The 15,470-nt window shown below is 45.7% G+C and overlaps 1 protein-coding gene across 3 annotated transcripts; it reads right to left on the bottom strand.

Moving 5' to 3' along the window:
* Positions 1 to 9,991: 9,991 nt before the first annotated feature.
* On the bottom strand, positions 9,992 to 15,192 carry LOC139062107 (spectrin alpha chain, non-erythrocytic 1-like). 3 transcript variants are annotated; one of them, XM_070542524.1, is made up of 9 exons: positions 14,231 to 15,188; positions 12,593 to 12,992; positions 12,404 to 12,508; positions 12,296 to 12,328; positions 11,316 to 11,363; positions 11,112 to 11,203; positions 10,767 to 11,031; positions 10,414 to 10,626; positions 9,992 to 10,331 (listed from the first exon to the last, which is right to left on the bottom strand). In XM_070542524.1, exons 3-9 carry the CDS (start codon positions 12,434 to 12,436, stop codon positions 10,281 to 10,283), a joined length of 735 nt encoding a protein of 244 aa, XP_070398625.1. In that variant the 5' UTR covers positions 12,437 to 12,508; positions 12,593 to 12,992; positions 14,231 to 15,188; the 3' UTR covers positions 9,992 to 10,280. The 3 variants fall into 3 exon arrangements, with proteins under 3 accessions (XP_070398625.1, XP_070398624.1, XP_070398623.1); XM_070542523.1 differs by having other exon boundaries at positions 10,721 to 11,031; positions 14,231 to 14,761; XM_070542522.1 differs by having other exon boundaries at positions 9,992 to 10,626; positions 14,231 to 15,192.
* Between the last annotated feature and the right edge of the window lie 278 nt (positions 15,193 to 15,470).

Raw genomic sequence — 15,470 nt, 5'->3', positions numbered from 1 at the left:
ACAAAGATATAAATGCACAAGAAGTGAAACTAAGAATTTCATGCTTCAACTTTTCAGCAAACTTCGTTTTTAATGTGGTCACTTGTTAACAGATTGAACTGATTCCTTCAAGAATAAATGAGTTTTATCTCTCGGCAGCAGAAGCATCAACGAGTCTCACTTCAGTCTTTTAAGGTGGGATTCCACTAAACAAGCAGAAGTTAATCAGGTCGAGTAAGTTTGGAAACATTTCTGAATTATTTAAGTTCAGACTGAATTTATCTTTGCGAAGAGGGCGGATCTCAGCCTCGGGTTCATGTCCTGTGAGTGATAAGTAACACGGCTCCTGGGAAGCAGGACATGTGTGTGGCTGATTCTATTTGTATCCCTCTAAAAGTGATTAATGGATTTCTTAATATATTCACTACAGAAACAGAAGCCCTTCACGACTAACCTTGCATAAAAATGCAAATGAATAGAGACAAACTGCCGAAAAAACACAAAGGGCCGGGCTAAGCTGTAGAAGCCTTGAGCAGTGGGTGTGCATATTTCTTTTTGTTCACTGAAAACAACTTGAAATTGTAGATTAGCCCTCGATCTGTTGGAATAATTAATAATCTTCCAGGTTCACAGGGCCATTCTTAAAATAAGTAATTTTTTGTAATGATATTAAATACTCATATGAAACTTTTACTGTTTTGTTGTAAAAAATAACTAATTGATGTAACAAATAATTGTTATTCACTTTTTAAAAGGCTGAAATATTCTTTCTTCACAAAGAAAATATTGAAAAACAAATAAAAAGTCAAACATAAAGATTTAACACTTTGTTTAGAAGTAAGTGGTGATTGCTGAGGCAGTCTGTTTATCAGTCTTTCCCCTCCTTTATAATCATCATAAACAGTGTTGATTAATTATCTAGTCAAAATCACTGAGGATTATCTTTGCAGAATTCATCACTGTCATGAAAACTGTTGAATATTGCATTTGTACCAGGAGCATTTTAATTACAGAAGTCATATTAATTAGAGCTCAGAATGCAGAGGAAAGTAAAAACTTGAAAACCAACTTTTGTACTTGGATTGTGGCTGTTTTTAATACGTAGTTTGTGTCTTACAATTTTCAGTTGTGGGTTTTATCTTATTTTTAATCTGCTAGTACTCAAAAAACATTTCCTAGCTTCTGAAATTTGTCTTTATTTGTTTTGGTTGAACAGGCACTTCCCATCAGGGCCATAGATGAGAAGCCAACTCCATTTTTAGTATAAGACTACATTTTAAAGGTGTTGAACACGCTTTAAATCAATACATTTGCAGAGGTATCCAGTAGGAATGAATGCCTTTTATTGTTCTCGAGGGCAGACAAAACACAGGTGCACCCTTTAAAGGAACTAAAAGTTCCTTAAGTGGTGTAGCAGTAGCTCAGGTGGTGGCACGGGTTGCCTCATGATCGGAGGGTCATGGGTTCAATTCCAGCTCCCACCAGAGGTATTCTGCTGTTGTGTCCTTGGGCAAGACACTTCACCCAACTTGCCTGTGTTGGTGGTGGTCAGAGGGGCCGGTTGCGCCAAATGGCAGCCTCGCCTCTGTCAGACCGCTCCAGGGCGGCTGTGGCCACACTGTAGCTACCATCACTGCCAGTGTGTGAATGTAAGAGTTCATGCAAGCGTCTTTGAGTGTCCTAATAAAGCGCAAAATAAGTTCGATTATTATTATTATTATTATTATTATTATAAGTGAGCCACATCACAGCTGAGCTTCAGGCACTAGGTTGTCAGTCCTATTTTTTGGTATTTGGACATCTTGCTTCAGATTGGATAACAGCAACACAACTCTATCATTGACTTGCTGCATGGATGTTTTATCTCCACATATAACACATGCATGGAGGAGTTCTGCTGTGTGGTGGAGTTGCTTGTGCTAACGGTTAGCTTCTACTAGCCGAGGCCAGTGTTTGAAGTTGAAAAAGGCGTGCTGATACTCACATGGGCTGACAGTATTGCACATGTAGTGTGCCTCACGGTAGTGATACTCCATTTACATAAATTGCAACCCCTCATGAAGAGCAAGTCCGCTGTATCAGGAGGGACGGTGCTGAGGGGGACTGTTGATGGGTGGTGTTTGAGGACTGACAGAGATTCAGCGATGTCGACTAATAAATGACCGGAAAAACTACCGGTATGCACCGTACTCTAGAAAAAAGTCCCAGTATGCTGAGAGGTCAAAATGAAAGGTGGCCGGCCCACTTAAGGCAGTCCCTGCTGTCTCCTGGACACTAAACCAACATCAGCTGTCCCCATCGTGAGTCAAGATGGGTGAGTCCAAGAATGTTAAGTGTCAGTGTTATCTTAATCTGTCAGGCTTTTCCAATCCTAGTGTTTCAACGTCTATGTGTGTTTCAAGCTAATGCAGGAGATAGGTGTAGGAGACTATTTTTATGTCCAGCTTGCATGAAAAAAGAGTGACCAAATATTGTCAGAAATAGGGTTTAAAAGATTTTTTTTGGTGTGTTTTTTTTTGTTGTTGTTCAACACCTGTAAATCTAATTTTCATTGATCTATTGTCATTCTGATACTTTGGGTCAATATGGCAGCCATATCACATCCTAAAGAAAGTCTGCCCCCCCCCCCCCCCCCTACAAAAAAGGCACTGATTATGCTCTAAACCTGAGAAATGAAGAAGGTAGTCTATTATTTTCTTTTCTCTGCAGTGTAGACGTACATCCAACAAACAAACTGATTGTATCAATAAAAAAAAAACATTATCACTAACCACAGTTAGTTTATGGACTCAATTCCTTGAGATAAGCCATACTGCTTTATGATGTCCTGCAGCCATTTAAGTCCCATTAGTCATCTAACACTGGTGAACTTTATATTCACATTTGGCTCATCCCCGTGGGGAGCAGTGGGCTGCAGCTGTGGCTGCGCTCGAGAACAGTTTGTTGGTTTAACCCCCCAATCCAACCCTTAAAGCTGCGTGTCAAGCAGGGAGGCATTGAGTCCCTTTTTTAGTCTTTGGTATGACCAAACTGGAATTTGAACGCCAATCTCCCAGTCCCAAGCTGGACACTCTATCAATAGGCCACTGAGAAGGTTTTTTTGTTGTTGTTGTTGTTTACAATTCCAGTAAGAAACTTCATCAAAGCTGCAGCAGAGTTGAACTTTAGCTCCGTGTTGGGACAGAAATTATTCCAAGATTAAACTTTTCTCTTCAGGTGTTGAAGAAAATCTTCTAAAGTCAGAAATGAAGATTGATGTCTCGCATTGCTGTTAATAATATATTGATGATCCTGTCAGAACCTTACAAATCTGATTTCTTTCCCCCTTCATGTTGATACATTAGCCCAGATAACTGATGGAAATTCTGTAAACCCCTTAATTGTAAGCCATCTGCTCAGATGCTTCACTTTTAACAACTCCCATGGGAATGGTCGTGATAGGTTCAAATTACTGATTACTGAAACCTCACTAGATTTATTTTAAACAGCTATCATTAGATATCTGGCATTAAACGTGGGTTTAGGTTTTCACATTTAGTGTTTAAAATTTCCTGCTTTATGTTCAGTTTCTTAAAACTTACAACAAAATTGAGTCTTTCAGTTTATGCTTAAATATTAATAAAAATGTTTCTAAATCACAAAAGCTTGTTTTTGAGTGGATAACCCAGCAAATGGGTATGCAGTGTTCAACCACTATATCTATACTGCCTTATACTTGTACTTGTTTAAAGCTGTTGATGCCCTTCTGCAATTTTAGATGTTTAGGTGGGTAAATCTGTTTCTACAGAAAGGTGAGCTGTTCCCACACGTGCAGCCCTAAAAGCAGCACATTGTTAATAAATAGCACATCTAAAGCCTAATGTATGCCTCTCCATCTGTCATGTTCTGTGGTATTCTTTTGACCCACGACATGCAGAATCAGAGACGGGAAGAGGGAGGTAAGAAAATAAATAATTTATTTTAAACTGGAGAACTCAAAGCGCTGCTCAAACTGATGCAGGATGTGCCAGGATGTTCTAAAAGAGAGACAAAGGTTAATATCCGTGAGAGATGATGGGATGGATAACTGAAGGTTTAGGCTTACTGTCAGGAGGTGGCTAGAGGGCATACGAAGGAGCACAGGTTGGTTTATGAAGAAGGGTTGTAAAGGGGTCCTGATGAAGACGAGGTCCAGGGTTCCTGTGTGGTGAGCTTGAAAGGGTAGGCGGTAGGGGCGTAGTGGAGAGCGTACAGCCAGGGGTTGGAGCTGAATGAAGTGGAGCTGATGAAAAGTTCTTGGAAATGGCTGGAGGAGATGGTTCCTTGAAGGGATAAGAGGAAGGATTAATCTTGGTCCTAGTCTGGTAGAAAGCTGCTTCACAAAAACATTTCTTAGTCTAAGTTTAATCTTTAGCTTAACAATAGATTTTTATTCTGACTCGAACTACCCAGGTTGAGTAATCATCCGGCAAGAGTGTTGAGGAAGTCAGCTCCTTAAATACACCCTGGAGGATGATTGGAGATGAGCTGCAGCTGGCTGTTGCTCCTGCTCTCCAGACACGCCCACCTGCAGACTCTTAGACCTAAAAACATTGATTGTGAGAATAAAAACAGCCCGTGACAGTACCCCCCCGTCAAGGGACGCCTCCTGGCGTCCTGGCAGAGGCAGTGGCGGAGGCCTGGGAGGCCTCAAAGTCCCTAATCAGGGAAGGATCCTCAATAAAGGAGCGGGGTATCCAGGACCGCTCTTCAGGTCCATAGCCCTCCCAGTCAACCAGGTATTGGTATCCACGGCCGCGGCGACGCACATCCAGCAAGCGCCTAACCTGGTAGACGAGACCTCCACCGACAAGCCTGGCCGGAGGGGGAGGAGTAGGAGGGGGGCACAGCGGACTGGCAGACACAGGCTTAATGTGGGAGACGTGGAAGACGGGGTGTGTCTTCATGGATGCTGGGAGGTCGAGGCGGACCGATGAAGGGTTAATGATTGCTGAGATCTTGAATGGACCGATAAAACGAGGGGACAACTTCTTACAGGAGTTCTTGAGATTGATGTTGCATGTTGAGAGCCAAACTGATTGCCCAGGGGCATAGGAAGGGGCAGGCCGTCGATGGCGGTCAGCCAAGCGGCGATTGCGTTCCGCCGTTCTACGAAGAGCCGCTGAGGTGAGGGACCAGGTGCGTCGGGCTTGGCGTATGAACTGTGGCACAGAGGTGGAAGACAAGTTGTCCAAGGGAAACAGAGGTGGTTGAAACCCAAGGGAAGCCTCGAAGGGGGAGAGACCAGTGGAGGAAGAGGTATGGGCGTTGTGGGCATACTCAATCCACGCCAGCTGGGAGCTCCACCCAGAGGGGATGGATGAACACAGGCAACGTAACACCGCCTCCAGTTCCTGGTTCATCCGTTCATAGAGACCGTTGGTCTGGGGATGAAAACCTGAGGAGAGGGCGACACGAGCCCCCAGTTGGGCAGCAAACTCCTTCCAAACCCTGGAGACAAACTGGGGGCTTCGGTCGGAGAGGATCTCAGAGGGGGTTCCATGAAGGCGGAAGACATGTTTAACTAGGAGGGTAGCAGTTTCTGCAGAGGAAGGGAGAGTCTTAAGAGGGATGAGGTGACAGGCCTTAGAAAAGCGATCTATAACTGTAAGGATAACATTGAAACCACGGGATGGGGGAAGGCCGGTGACAAAATCCAGAGCAATATGTGACCATGGTCGTGAAGGGATAGGGAGAGGGTTGAGAAGGCCGTAAGGGGGCTGGTTGCTGCTCTTGTTACGGGCACAGACATGACATGCATTTATATAACTCTTGACGTCCTTAAATAGAGAAGGCCACCAGAAGAAACGTCTGATCAGGCTTACAGTTTTTCCAACCCCCGGGTGTAGGGAAAACTTGGCTGTGTGAGCCCACTGGATGACTGAGGCCCGTACTGTGGAGGGAACGAAAATCTGGTTAGGAGGTCCATTACCTGGATCAGGCTCGGTCTTCTGAGCCTCCAGGACTTTGTCCTTGATGTCCCAAGTGATGGATCCGATTATGCAGGAGGGAGGAAGAATGGTTGCTGGTTCGGGTTCGCGGTCAGAGGAGTACTGACGGGACTAGGCATCTGGCTTCACGTTCTTGGTTCCGGGTCTGAAAGAGATCATGAAATTTAAACGGGCAAAGAACATGGACCAGCGTGATTGTCTTGGATTAAGTCTCTTAGCCTCTTTCATATAGGAGAGGCTTTTGTGATCCGTCCAAACGATGAAGGGATGAGTCGCTCCCTCAAGCCAGTGCCTCCATTCCTCCAGTGCTAGTTTTATGGCAAGAAGCTCCCGGTCTCCCACATCATAGTTCCGTTCCGCTGGAGATAGTCGCCGAGAGAAAAAGGCGCAAGGGTGTAGTCTATGATCAGTGAGGGAGGTCTGCGATAGCACTGCCCCAACTCCTGAATCTGAGGCATCCACCTCCAAGGTGAACTGTAACTGAGGGTTGGGACGAGTGAGGATGGGAGCTTGAGTGAATCTTTCCTTAAGTTCCTGAAAAGCACATTCAGCTTCCTGAGTCCATACAAAGGGTTTCTTCACAGAGGTGAGTTGTGTGAGGGGGGTTGCTGTCTGACTGTAGTTCTTTATGAACCGGCGATAAAAATTTGCAAAACCAAGAAAGCGTTGCAATTGCTTACGTGATGAAGGAGTTGGCCAGTGAAGAACAGCCTGAACCTTGTCCGGATCGGTCTTCAGACGCCCACTCTCTAGAATGAAGCCCAGAAACTTTACAGAGTTCACATGAAATTCACATTTTTCTGCCTTGACATACAACCTGTTCTCCAATAGTCGCTGGAGGACGGCGCGGACGTGGTGAGAGTGTTCTTCAGGGGACTTGGAAAAAATCAAAATGTCATCCAGGTAGACAGTCACAAACTTGTTCAGAAAGTCGTTCAGTACTGCATTAACGAGTGACTGGAAAACAGCGGGAGCATTAGTCAGACCAAAAGGCATCACCAGGTATTCAAAGTGTCCCATGGGTGTCTTAAAAGCAGTTTTCCACTCATCTCCCTCGCGAACTCTGACTAGGTGGTAGGCGCTACGGAGATCTAACTTTGTAAAGATGGTTGCATCTTGAACAGGTTCAAAGGTTGAGGAAAGAAGAGGTAGGGGATATTTGTTTTTAATGGTTATTTGATTTAGACCTCGGTAATCAATGCAAGGACGTAGGGTCCCGTCCTTCTTTGACACAAAGAAGAACCCAGCTCCAAGGGGTGAAGTGGAGGGTCTGATAATACCCATAGCCAGGGACTCTGAGATATATTGCTCCATGCACTCCCTCTCCGGTCTGGATAGGTTGTACAAACGACTGGAGGGCAGAGTGGAACCAGGGAGTAGGTCTATACCGCAGTCGTAAGGACGATGTGGGGGCAGGGATGCAGCTCTGTCTTTGGAAAATACCTGGTGAAGGTCATGGTATTCCTTGGGTACTCCGGTCAGGTCTGGCAGGGCAACCGAGGAGGAGATGGGCTTAGGATCTGTGAGGGAGGCAGACTGTAGGCAGTGTGACAAGCAAAACGGGCTCCAAGACTCAATCTGTCCTGTCTTCCAATTTACATGAGGATTATGTAGGGACAACCAGGCATGACCAAGAACCACAGGTGACTGAGGGAAGGGAAAACATAAAATGATGTTACCTCATAATGGTTTCCTGAAACAAGGAATTTTACCGGGACAGTTTGGTGGGTGATAGTGGTCAAAGAGTTGCCGTCAAGGGAGGAGACCTTGATGGGGGTAGGAAGCAAGGATGTGGGGATCTTGAGTGAGTGCACCAAGGCCTGGTCCAACAGGTTTTGATCACAGCCTGAATCTAAGAGAGCAGAGGAAGCAGAAGAGTTGTGGTTATAAAATATGGTACAAGGCAATGAGCATCGAGGGTTAGCGTTATCTGAAAAACCGCCCACCAGTAACCTCAATCCTACCGGCGGGCAGTGTTGGGAGTAACGCCGTTTAAGTATAACGGCGTTTCTAACGGCGTTCTTTTATAGGTAACGGAATAATCTAATTAATTACTTTTCCCGCCGTTACAACGCCGTTACCGTTACTGGGGACGGAAGGTTGTGCGTTACTATGTGCTTGTCGAACGTTGAGCACATAGACTGTACATACTGGACAAACGGATTCCATTGCCTCCAATAACACGTTTGTTGTCTATAATGGGAGGTGGCCACCACCGCCATTTTGACCGTGTCACAGGTTCCGTCCAGCCCAGACAATTCCATAAAAGGGAAGAGAGGAGGCGCTGAGGGTGTGGCTGTAAGGCTGGGCTCGAGTGACGACACCCAGGCGAACTAGCTACGAGCTAACCTGAAGCTAACCCTGGCTAACCCAAAGCTAAACCGGAGGTGGGAGCCGAGCTAACGGATGTAGCCACCTAGCTTCAACCCAACCGGAGCTAACTGGAACACCCATCGACCTGAACCTTACACGGAGTTTAGGTGGAGGTTTTCTGCGCCTGTTCGTGAGAAGTACCTGTATTAAAAAAGTTTTAAATCGGTAAGTTTATAATTTATTTCCGTAATGAAAACATTTTGCTTTGAGCAAGTTTTCAGTACAGTTTTTTTCAGCGCTATCACTCCTGAGTCGCACCAGCCATTAAATGTATCATGAAGAAGAGAAAATATATTTAAGTCGTATTTTGGGGGGACATTTTATTATCTTTCTTACAAAATCTGAGACCAAGCGTTTCACATTGCAACACAAGCACCGGTAACCATAACAGAATGAACAACAGCCAGCAGAGGAGAGGATGGCAGTGTTTCAAACCCTCCCGGCCGGCGAGGAGAGCTCATTCCTGGGCTGGAGCCGGCCCTCAGCACCCCGCCACAGGCTCTAACAGATGCTGGCGGTGTTTGAAACCCTTCCAGCGGGACAGGGGAACTCATTCTTGGGCGGGTCGGAGTCGGCCCGCAGCAGCGCGGTGTAGCCTACATATTTTGTTATATAAGTCGCTCCGGAGTATAAGTAGCAGGACCAGCCAGAATATGTAAAAAAGTGCGAGTTATAGTCCGGAAAATATGGCAGTTATTAGTATTCGAGCTAAATTAGCAGCGTAAATACATTTCATATATTTCCAAAATGTGATACTTGTTTGTATCTTGTACAGCCAACTAGTCTTTATTCTGGACTCAGTACAATTTACCAAAAGTAAAGAGACATTCTACAGATGAAGTAAGCACAAGATAACTTACTGGAAGACACGGGATTATCATGAGAACCAGAACAAGAGAGCCTGATAACAGTCATGTGAAAATAACAGTTAAAAAGTATGTATGTATAATAGAAATAAAAATATATTAGAATTAGTGTAACTCACTGTGATCCAAACAATAAATCAGCCATAGCTGATTAGTAAATATGACATGAGGTCTGGGAGTTTTTAATTTTCATTTTTATTTTTTTGTTAGATCTGTTTAAATGTCACCATGGCAGCCAGTGTCTCCAACGTTGGCTACACAAAGCAGCAAGTGTAAGTTCCACATACCTGTCTCACCACTTCATGTATGGTTTTGTACTTTAAACAATTATGACAAACCTGTTATTTTTTCTCCATAGCCATTTGGATAATTGGAGACAGCTGAGTGAGGCGTGGTGCCCAGAGAGCTGCAGAGACAACCTTGGCCTCCCTGACGTCTGTGTCTCCTGGTTCGGTTGGGGCGGACCATCGACATACATACATGTGCCGACACTTTGCGCCCTGTTTTATAAAATGTAGTGTTAAAAAGAAATGTTTTTGCTCAATTACTGGAATTTCTTTGGTTAAGACAAAAGTGAGGAATAATCATTTACAAGTTATTTGTACAACAGGCCCATTTTAAATCCCAACAGTTTCTTAGCAGACAATAGAAATGTGTTCTTTACTAACTTTACTTGGTTTAAAAATCTTACTAAAATAGTGCCGTATTGCAAAACCCAGTCATACTTGTTATGTAAACATTAGCTTTGTAGATATTTTTTACAGATATATATTTGTGTGCAACAAATCCAAATAATTTGTCATTCTTTATTGAAAATCAACAAAATACAGTTATACAGAAGTGTGGGAAAATGATAATGTGAAAGTATTGCTATTTAAATGTAATCCTATTTATCTTTAAAAAGAAAAACTCTAAAAATGTCCTGTACAGCATCATGACAGAAGAATGGTGGTCTGTCTGTCAGAATGTGCTGAACAGATTTGCTCTTTGAAGAGGAGTGTCATGTTTGGAGGAAGGTACTTAACCCAAGACATGCAGAATACAACACTGACCAAAAACTGATGGAAAAAATGATTTATTTATAAGGAGGAACTTAAGGTGCACAGATAAGTCTGTGGTTGGAACTGCAACAACAGCTCAGCATCTGGAGGAGGGAGAACACAGGTGAGCTTAGGTTCTGGTTTCAAAATCCATTGTAGGCAGGCAGAGGTGTTCAGCAGACTTACTGTGGTGGGTGTATGTGTTGGCTGGAGGAGGGAGAGGTAGAGAGCCGGGGGAAGCGCAAGAGAGGGAGCAGAGGTGGAGAGAAGCGGGGCGTCCTGGTGGATGGGGCACTGGGTGAGATGAGAGGTGGGATATGGAGGCTGGTGATAAGGTCCGTGTGTTGAATATCCAAATCCTGGAGTAGAGGTCAGTATCCAATGAGGTCGACAGGAATCCTGAAGAATGGTAAATCCAATATAAGAGCAAAAACACTACGAAATAACATTAATCCTAGGAACACTAGAGGTAACACGAGTGGCTGGTTACTACCAAAACTGAGGCAATCTTCTGGCGTCAACTTGTGTCCTCCATCCACCTTAAATAGGAAAGCACCCCGCTGATTGCTGATCAGGAACGGCTGGGGTGGAGTCACCAGAACCATGAAGAACGTGTCTCCAGAGACAACCCGGGTCCTGGTACCAATCAGGAAGCGGACCTTATCACCCAGAGCTGCCAGGTCACGCTCAAAGCCTTCATGTTCACGCTGCAGAGCCTGAACGCTGGCCAGGTCGTGGCCGTAGTTGTCTGTGTTCAGGGCCTGGTTCTTCTCCTCGATCCACTCTTTGGTCTCATTAGCGTCTCTGAGAAGACATCAGAACTCCGTCTGAGTGTGGGTCCAAACTCTACTGACCCGTAAGCGGCGCATAAGTGTGCGGGGTACCTGTGGAAGCGCTGCACCTCATGGGCGCTGCCCAGCATGTTGCTCCGGTCTTCAGCCAGCTGTTGCAGCGAGCGCCAGTGGTTGTTCAGCTCCTGGAGAGAAACCAAACCCAGTGAGATGAAGGTGGACGCCAGCGGGCTGGACGCCGGACGAGGAAACCTGGAGACGGATCGCTCAGACAGGAAGGGAAGAGCTTCCTCTTACCTTGATGGAATTAAAGTTAGCCGTCGTCTGAACGCCCAACCGTACGGTCTGAGGTCAAAGGTCACAGGAAACACACACCAGTCAGCAGTCATACAGATGCATAAAGATAACTGTAGCCATGGCAACCAGCTGACATGTCCCCACTTTCACCAGCACCTGGTGCCTGCCGGGTCACCTGAATTCCTGTGTGATGTCAGCACGGTCGGCCGTGACTGCGGCCATCAGAGGTGACCTCTGATCAGCTGAATGAACTCACCTTCTAGGGTGACGCCGTCTTACCCCGGGTTTCCACGGGAGCCGTCAGCAGCACGTTACTGCAGCAGCACGTCTTGCTTGCGTAAGCTGCTGCTTGGCCCTTCCCACGAGACGCGAAGCAGCAGGGGAGCAGCTGTCACCGACCGAGCACGAAGTCACACGAGTGACTTCCTCAGTAAACACAACAACAAGCAGGAGAAAACTACAACATGGTTTGTGTTTTATGTTCTGTCCGTTTTATAATCGCCAATGCAGACCTGAAAAACAAAGGAGACCGCTAGCTAGGTGATAACTTCTCACGGGGACGCACAGTTAGTAACTGTTTTTAAAAGTAAAGCAACCGGAAGGCAGTACGTTCTTTATTCTGAAAATCTCGGTAGCTTCTCTCAATTTCCGCGTCCGATTTCCTGTCTTTCCTTCCCCAAAAATGTCGAACTTGACCCGTTTCAGAGGCGTCGCGCGTAGAAAATAGAACCGGCGCGTAAGGGCCGCGACATGCTGCTCCTGAGACGCGGCCGACTCGCGCTGCTGACGGCTCCAGTGGAAAAGGTTCTGTTGACCACAGCAGTTCCTATCAGCAGCTATGACGTGCTGCTGCAGTAACGTGCTGCTGACGACTCCTGTGGAAAGCCGGGGTCAGAGTCGGCTTCATACTGTAAACAAACAAATGAGTGGTAACAAAAACACCACGTCTGGTTCTGGTGGAGGCGGAGGACAACACGCACCTTTCCAGGAGCAGAACCCAGATGTTCTTGTTGCTACAAACAGAGACGAGCAGAGTTAACAAACCAGGAAGTGAGAGGGACCAGCTGCTGCAGACAGGTGACGCTCACCTGAGCCTGAACCATAGGAGCCTCCTCAGCCATCAGACCTTCTGACTCCAGTTCAGATGGCACCTTGTTGATGTCCCTCAGGCGGGACTCGTTGGCCTTCAGGTCCTGCAGGACAAAAGCACCTGCTGATTATCACCTGAGCTGATCTGACAGCTGCTGCTGGAAGATGGAGAGGAGGAAAAGTCCGACCTTCTGGAAGTCGTCAAACTTCTTCTGCAAGACCTCGACCTGCTCCAGGTCCGACCCGTCTCTCCATCCTCATTCAGCTAAAGACGCGAGTTCAAGTACAACAACCTAAAGTCACACAAACACAAAGCAGGTGTGGAGATGTTCGCTTGTCCCAACGTCCATGAAGCTCCCACAGTTTAGTCTTCACTTCTTCACCAGCAAAGTGACCTGGACCCAAACAAAGTGAGCCAGAACCTGCAGACACCTCAGAAACATGTCAGGACCAGACCTGCTCTACCCTCCTGCACCATGGTCTCTCCTTTCTGGGTGACAGCCTTGATGCGAGGTTCATGACCTGTGATCTCAGCCTGCAGAGCCTGGTGCTTCTTCAGCAGGTTCTGGACACCAATCAGGTCCTTCCCTGAGGACACATGTTAGAGTTCAGCATTATGCAGTAGACAGACCAGTTTAACCCAGGGGTTTCTTTCTTCTACAATCTGCTCTTTAACTGTATTATTTCCTGCTATTTCAGCTGTTAACTTTATTTTTTCTCTAAGTGTTTTTCTCCCCAGAAGAAGCTACAACGATGTTCTGCTGAGCTGTGGTGGCCTCATGGAGGGGGCCATCGTCTAGCACACTGCTGCTAACCACTTAATCATTCTCCCTCTCCTGATAGTAACATTTTACTTTCTTTGATGTTGGATGTACTACTGCTAGTTTACCCGTTTAATTATAGATTCACTAGGATAAATACAATAAAGTTTATCCCTCGCCAAATAGAATATTTACTAAGAAATCACAATGTAACGTGTGTGTGTGTGTGTGTGTGTGTGTGTGTGTGTGTGTGTGTGTGTGTGTGTGTGTGTAAAAGCCATGTGTAGTGTTTATTTATAAAGCATATGTTGTTGGATTTTATCCAGAATCGAGACTTTGAAAATATATAGTTTAATTACAGTTTGATTTATTTGACATCTGTATAATGTTTATTATTTTGTTTTTTCCCCCTAAATACCTAACGTTTGAGTTTAACATGAATATCAGTCATTCATCCCAATACATGAAGTTACACATTTTAAATTTTAATAGGGGAAGACTGCAGGAGGGAGCGGTAAAATACAGGGGGTCCCCTGCAAAAACTAACTTTACGAGTCTGATGAAACTTGCTGGTGTTCCCGCTGCTTCTTCGGTAAACAGCGCCAACAAAAACAAAGAAACTTGGGATCTTGTTGGCGTGGCGGTGGGATATAAGGGAAACTCTGTATGCCCGATAGACTTCTCAACGAGCTGCAGTATTTCTCCGGTCAGATCTGTCTCCGAGTTCCACGAGCGGTCAGCCCGCAGCAGCGAGGCGCCGCATCGGTCAGCCTGCCCGGCCTGACCGCTGGAGATTACCGGATGAAAGAATGGAGCACAGAAGTGTCCCCCCAAGCGGCGCGCCCCGTCATATTTCAACCCATTTTTATCTTAAATGCACTGGGTTTTACCCTATTACCCATCTAAATATGCCCTATTAATTATTTTTACCGTATTTTACATTTAAATTTCATGGTTAAACAGTACATGCTACATGTTAAACTGATAGTTAGCTAGCTACTTCGGTAAACTCAGCTAGTTTAAAGGCGGCAGTGACATAAAATACGAATATAGATTTTAACTTACCGAAAAAAAATGAAGTGGAGACTCCTTGGACGCTCTATTAGTGCAATTAATACCACTGCAAGTCATTTTGTCCAACAATTGCACCAATAATATCCAAAACAGAATTCACAAGCACAGAGACTCAAAATCCCGAAACAGTTTCCAGGAGGGACCGAGGCTGTACTGAGGCCTTTCCACGGAGCTAGCTCTGTGGTCACGTGGGTCTGAGGCGGCGGTCACGTGTGTCGGCTGCTCATTAATTATACAGAATTTTAGGCTTTCAATACACTTAAACAGAAGAGTGAGAAGAAAAATTCACCCCCCTCAGAGTTGTCATGAGTATAAACTAGATAATTTAGACAAAAAACATGTTCTGGTACCAGGCTGTAAACATGTTTATTTCTGCTGTGAAATCGGCATTTTTAACATGGGAGTCAATGAGGATTTGCTCGCTTCTGGCACCAGCCCCCAGCGGATGAGGGTGGAACTGCAATTTTTCTTACTTCCGGGATGGGACCATTTTTAGAGCGGCATTGTGGGGGCTTGGTTGAGCAACAGGCTTTCTGACCGCCACACTTAAGCTGCAGCCAGGGAGAGAGAGGTGTCGGCGTGCTAGGATGATGTCGACGCCAAAACAACCAAAACAAAGTGGAGACTCACCTCTCACATCAGGAAGAATCTGCGTGTTTCGAGCGTTATCCGTTCTTTCATAATCCGTTGTTGAATTGTGATCGGCAGAAGCTTTTCCGGTTCGCGCCTCACTTTTTTTACAGCAGCGGCCCACGTCTTTTATCAAAACGTCGTTTCTGTTACTGATAAGGAAATGTGTGCGTTAAGCAGCGCGGTGTGTAAAAGCTGTCATCAGCTGATCAGGGCTAGAGGTAGATGTTTTCATCCAAGAGCATCACGGCCCGTGAAGAACGAGGAAGACGTGATGAATATCTACGGCTGCAGACCCCCCGCAGATTCGCTGCTGCTGGTGGGAATCTGCAGCAGCGAATCTGCGGGTCTGCAGCCGTGCCCTTCTTAGCGTGACAGCGGGACGTCCCGAGGACCGCTCACCTGTTCACCGCTCAGACGTCCTGATCTTCTACCTTCCTAGATCATCCAGCTGTAACCTGTTTCTGATCATGTCTTTAGTCCCGCTGTAACACTGATGCATCAGTCTCAGACGACATGGAGGTCAGGTGATATCAGAACTACCTGTGTGTGTTTACCACCCAGCTTCAGCTCTTCTGTGGTTGGGTCTGACCCACGTTAG

This window comes from Nothobranchius furzeri, chromosome 12, assembly GCF_043380555.1.
Source record: "Nothobranchius furzeri strain GRZ-AD chromosome 12, NfurGRZ-RIMD1, whole genome shotgun sequence".
Lineage (NCBI taxonomy): Eukaryota > Metazoa > Chordata > Actinopteri > Cyprinodontiformes > Nothobranchiidae > Nothobranchius > Nothobranchius furzeri.
Note: the sequence above shows the minus strand (reverse complement) of the source record. Positions and strands in the feature narration are given on the sequence as shown.

Bases quoted from the DNA above. Each gene is read 5' to 3' on its own strand.
- LOC139062107 (XM_070542522.1), bottom strand. From the start codon at position 12,436: ATGGCTGAGGAGGCTCCTATGGTTCAGGCTCAG. The intron at 11,364-12,295 runs GTGCGTGTTGTC...CTTTGACCTCAG, and splicing joins TGGGTTCTGCTCCTGGAAAG to ACCGTACGGTTGGGCGTTCA. The intron at 11,204-11,315 runs GTAAGAGGAAGC...GTTTCTCTCCAG, and splicing joins CTAACTTTAATTCCATCAAG to GAGCTGAACAACCACTGGCG.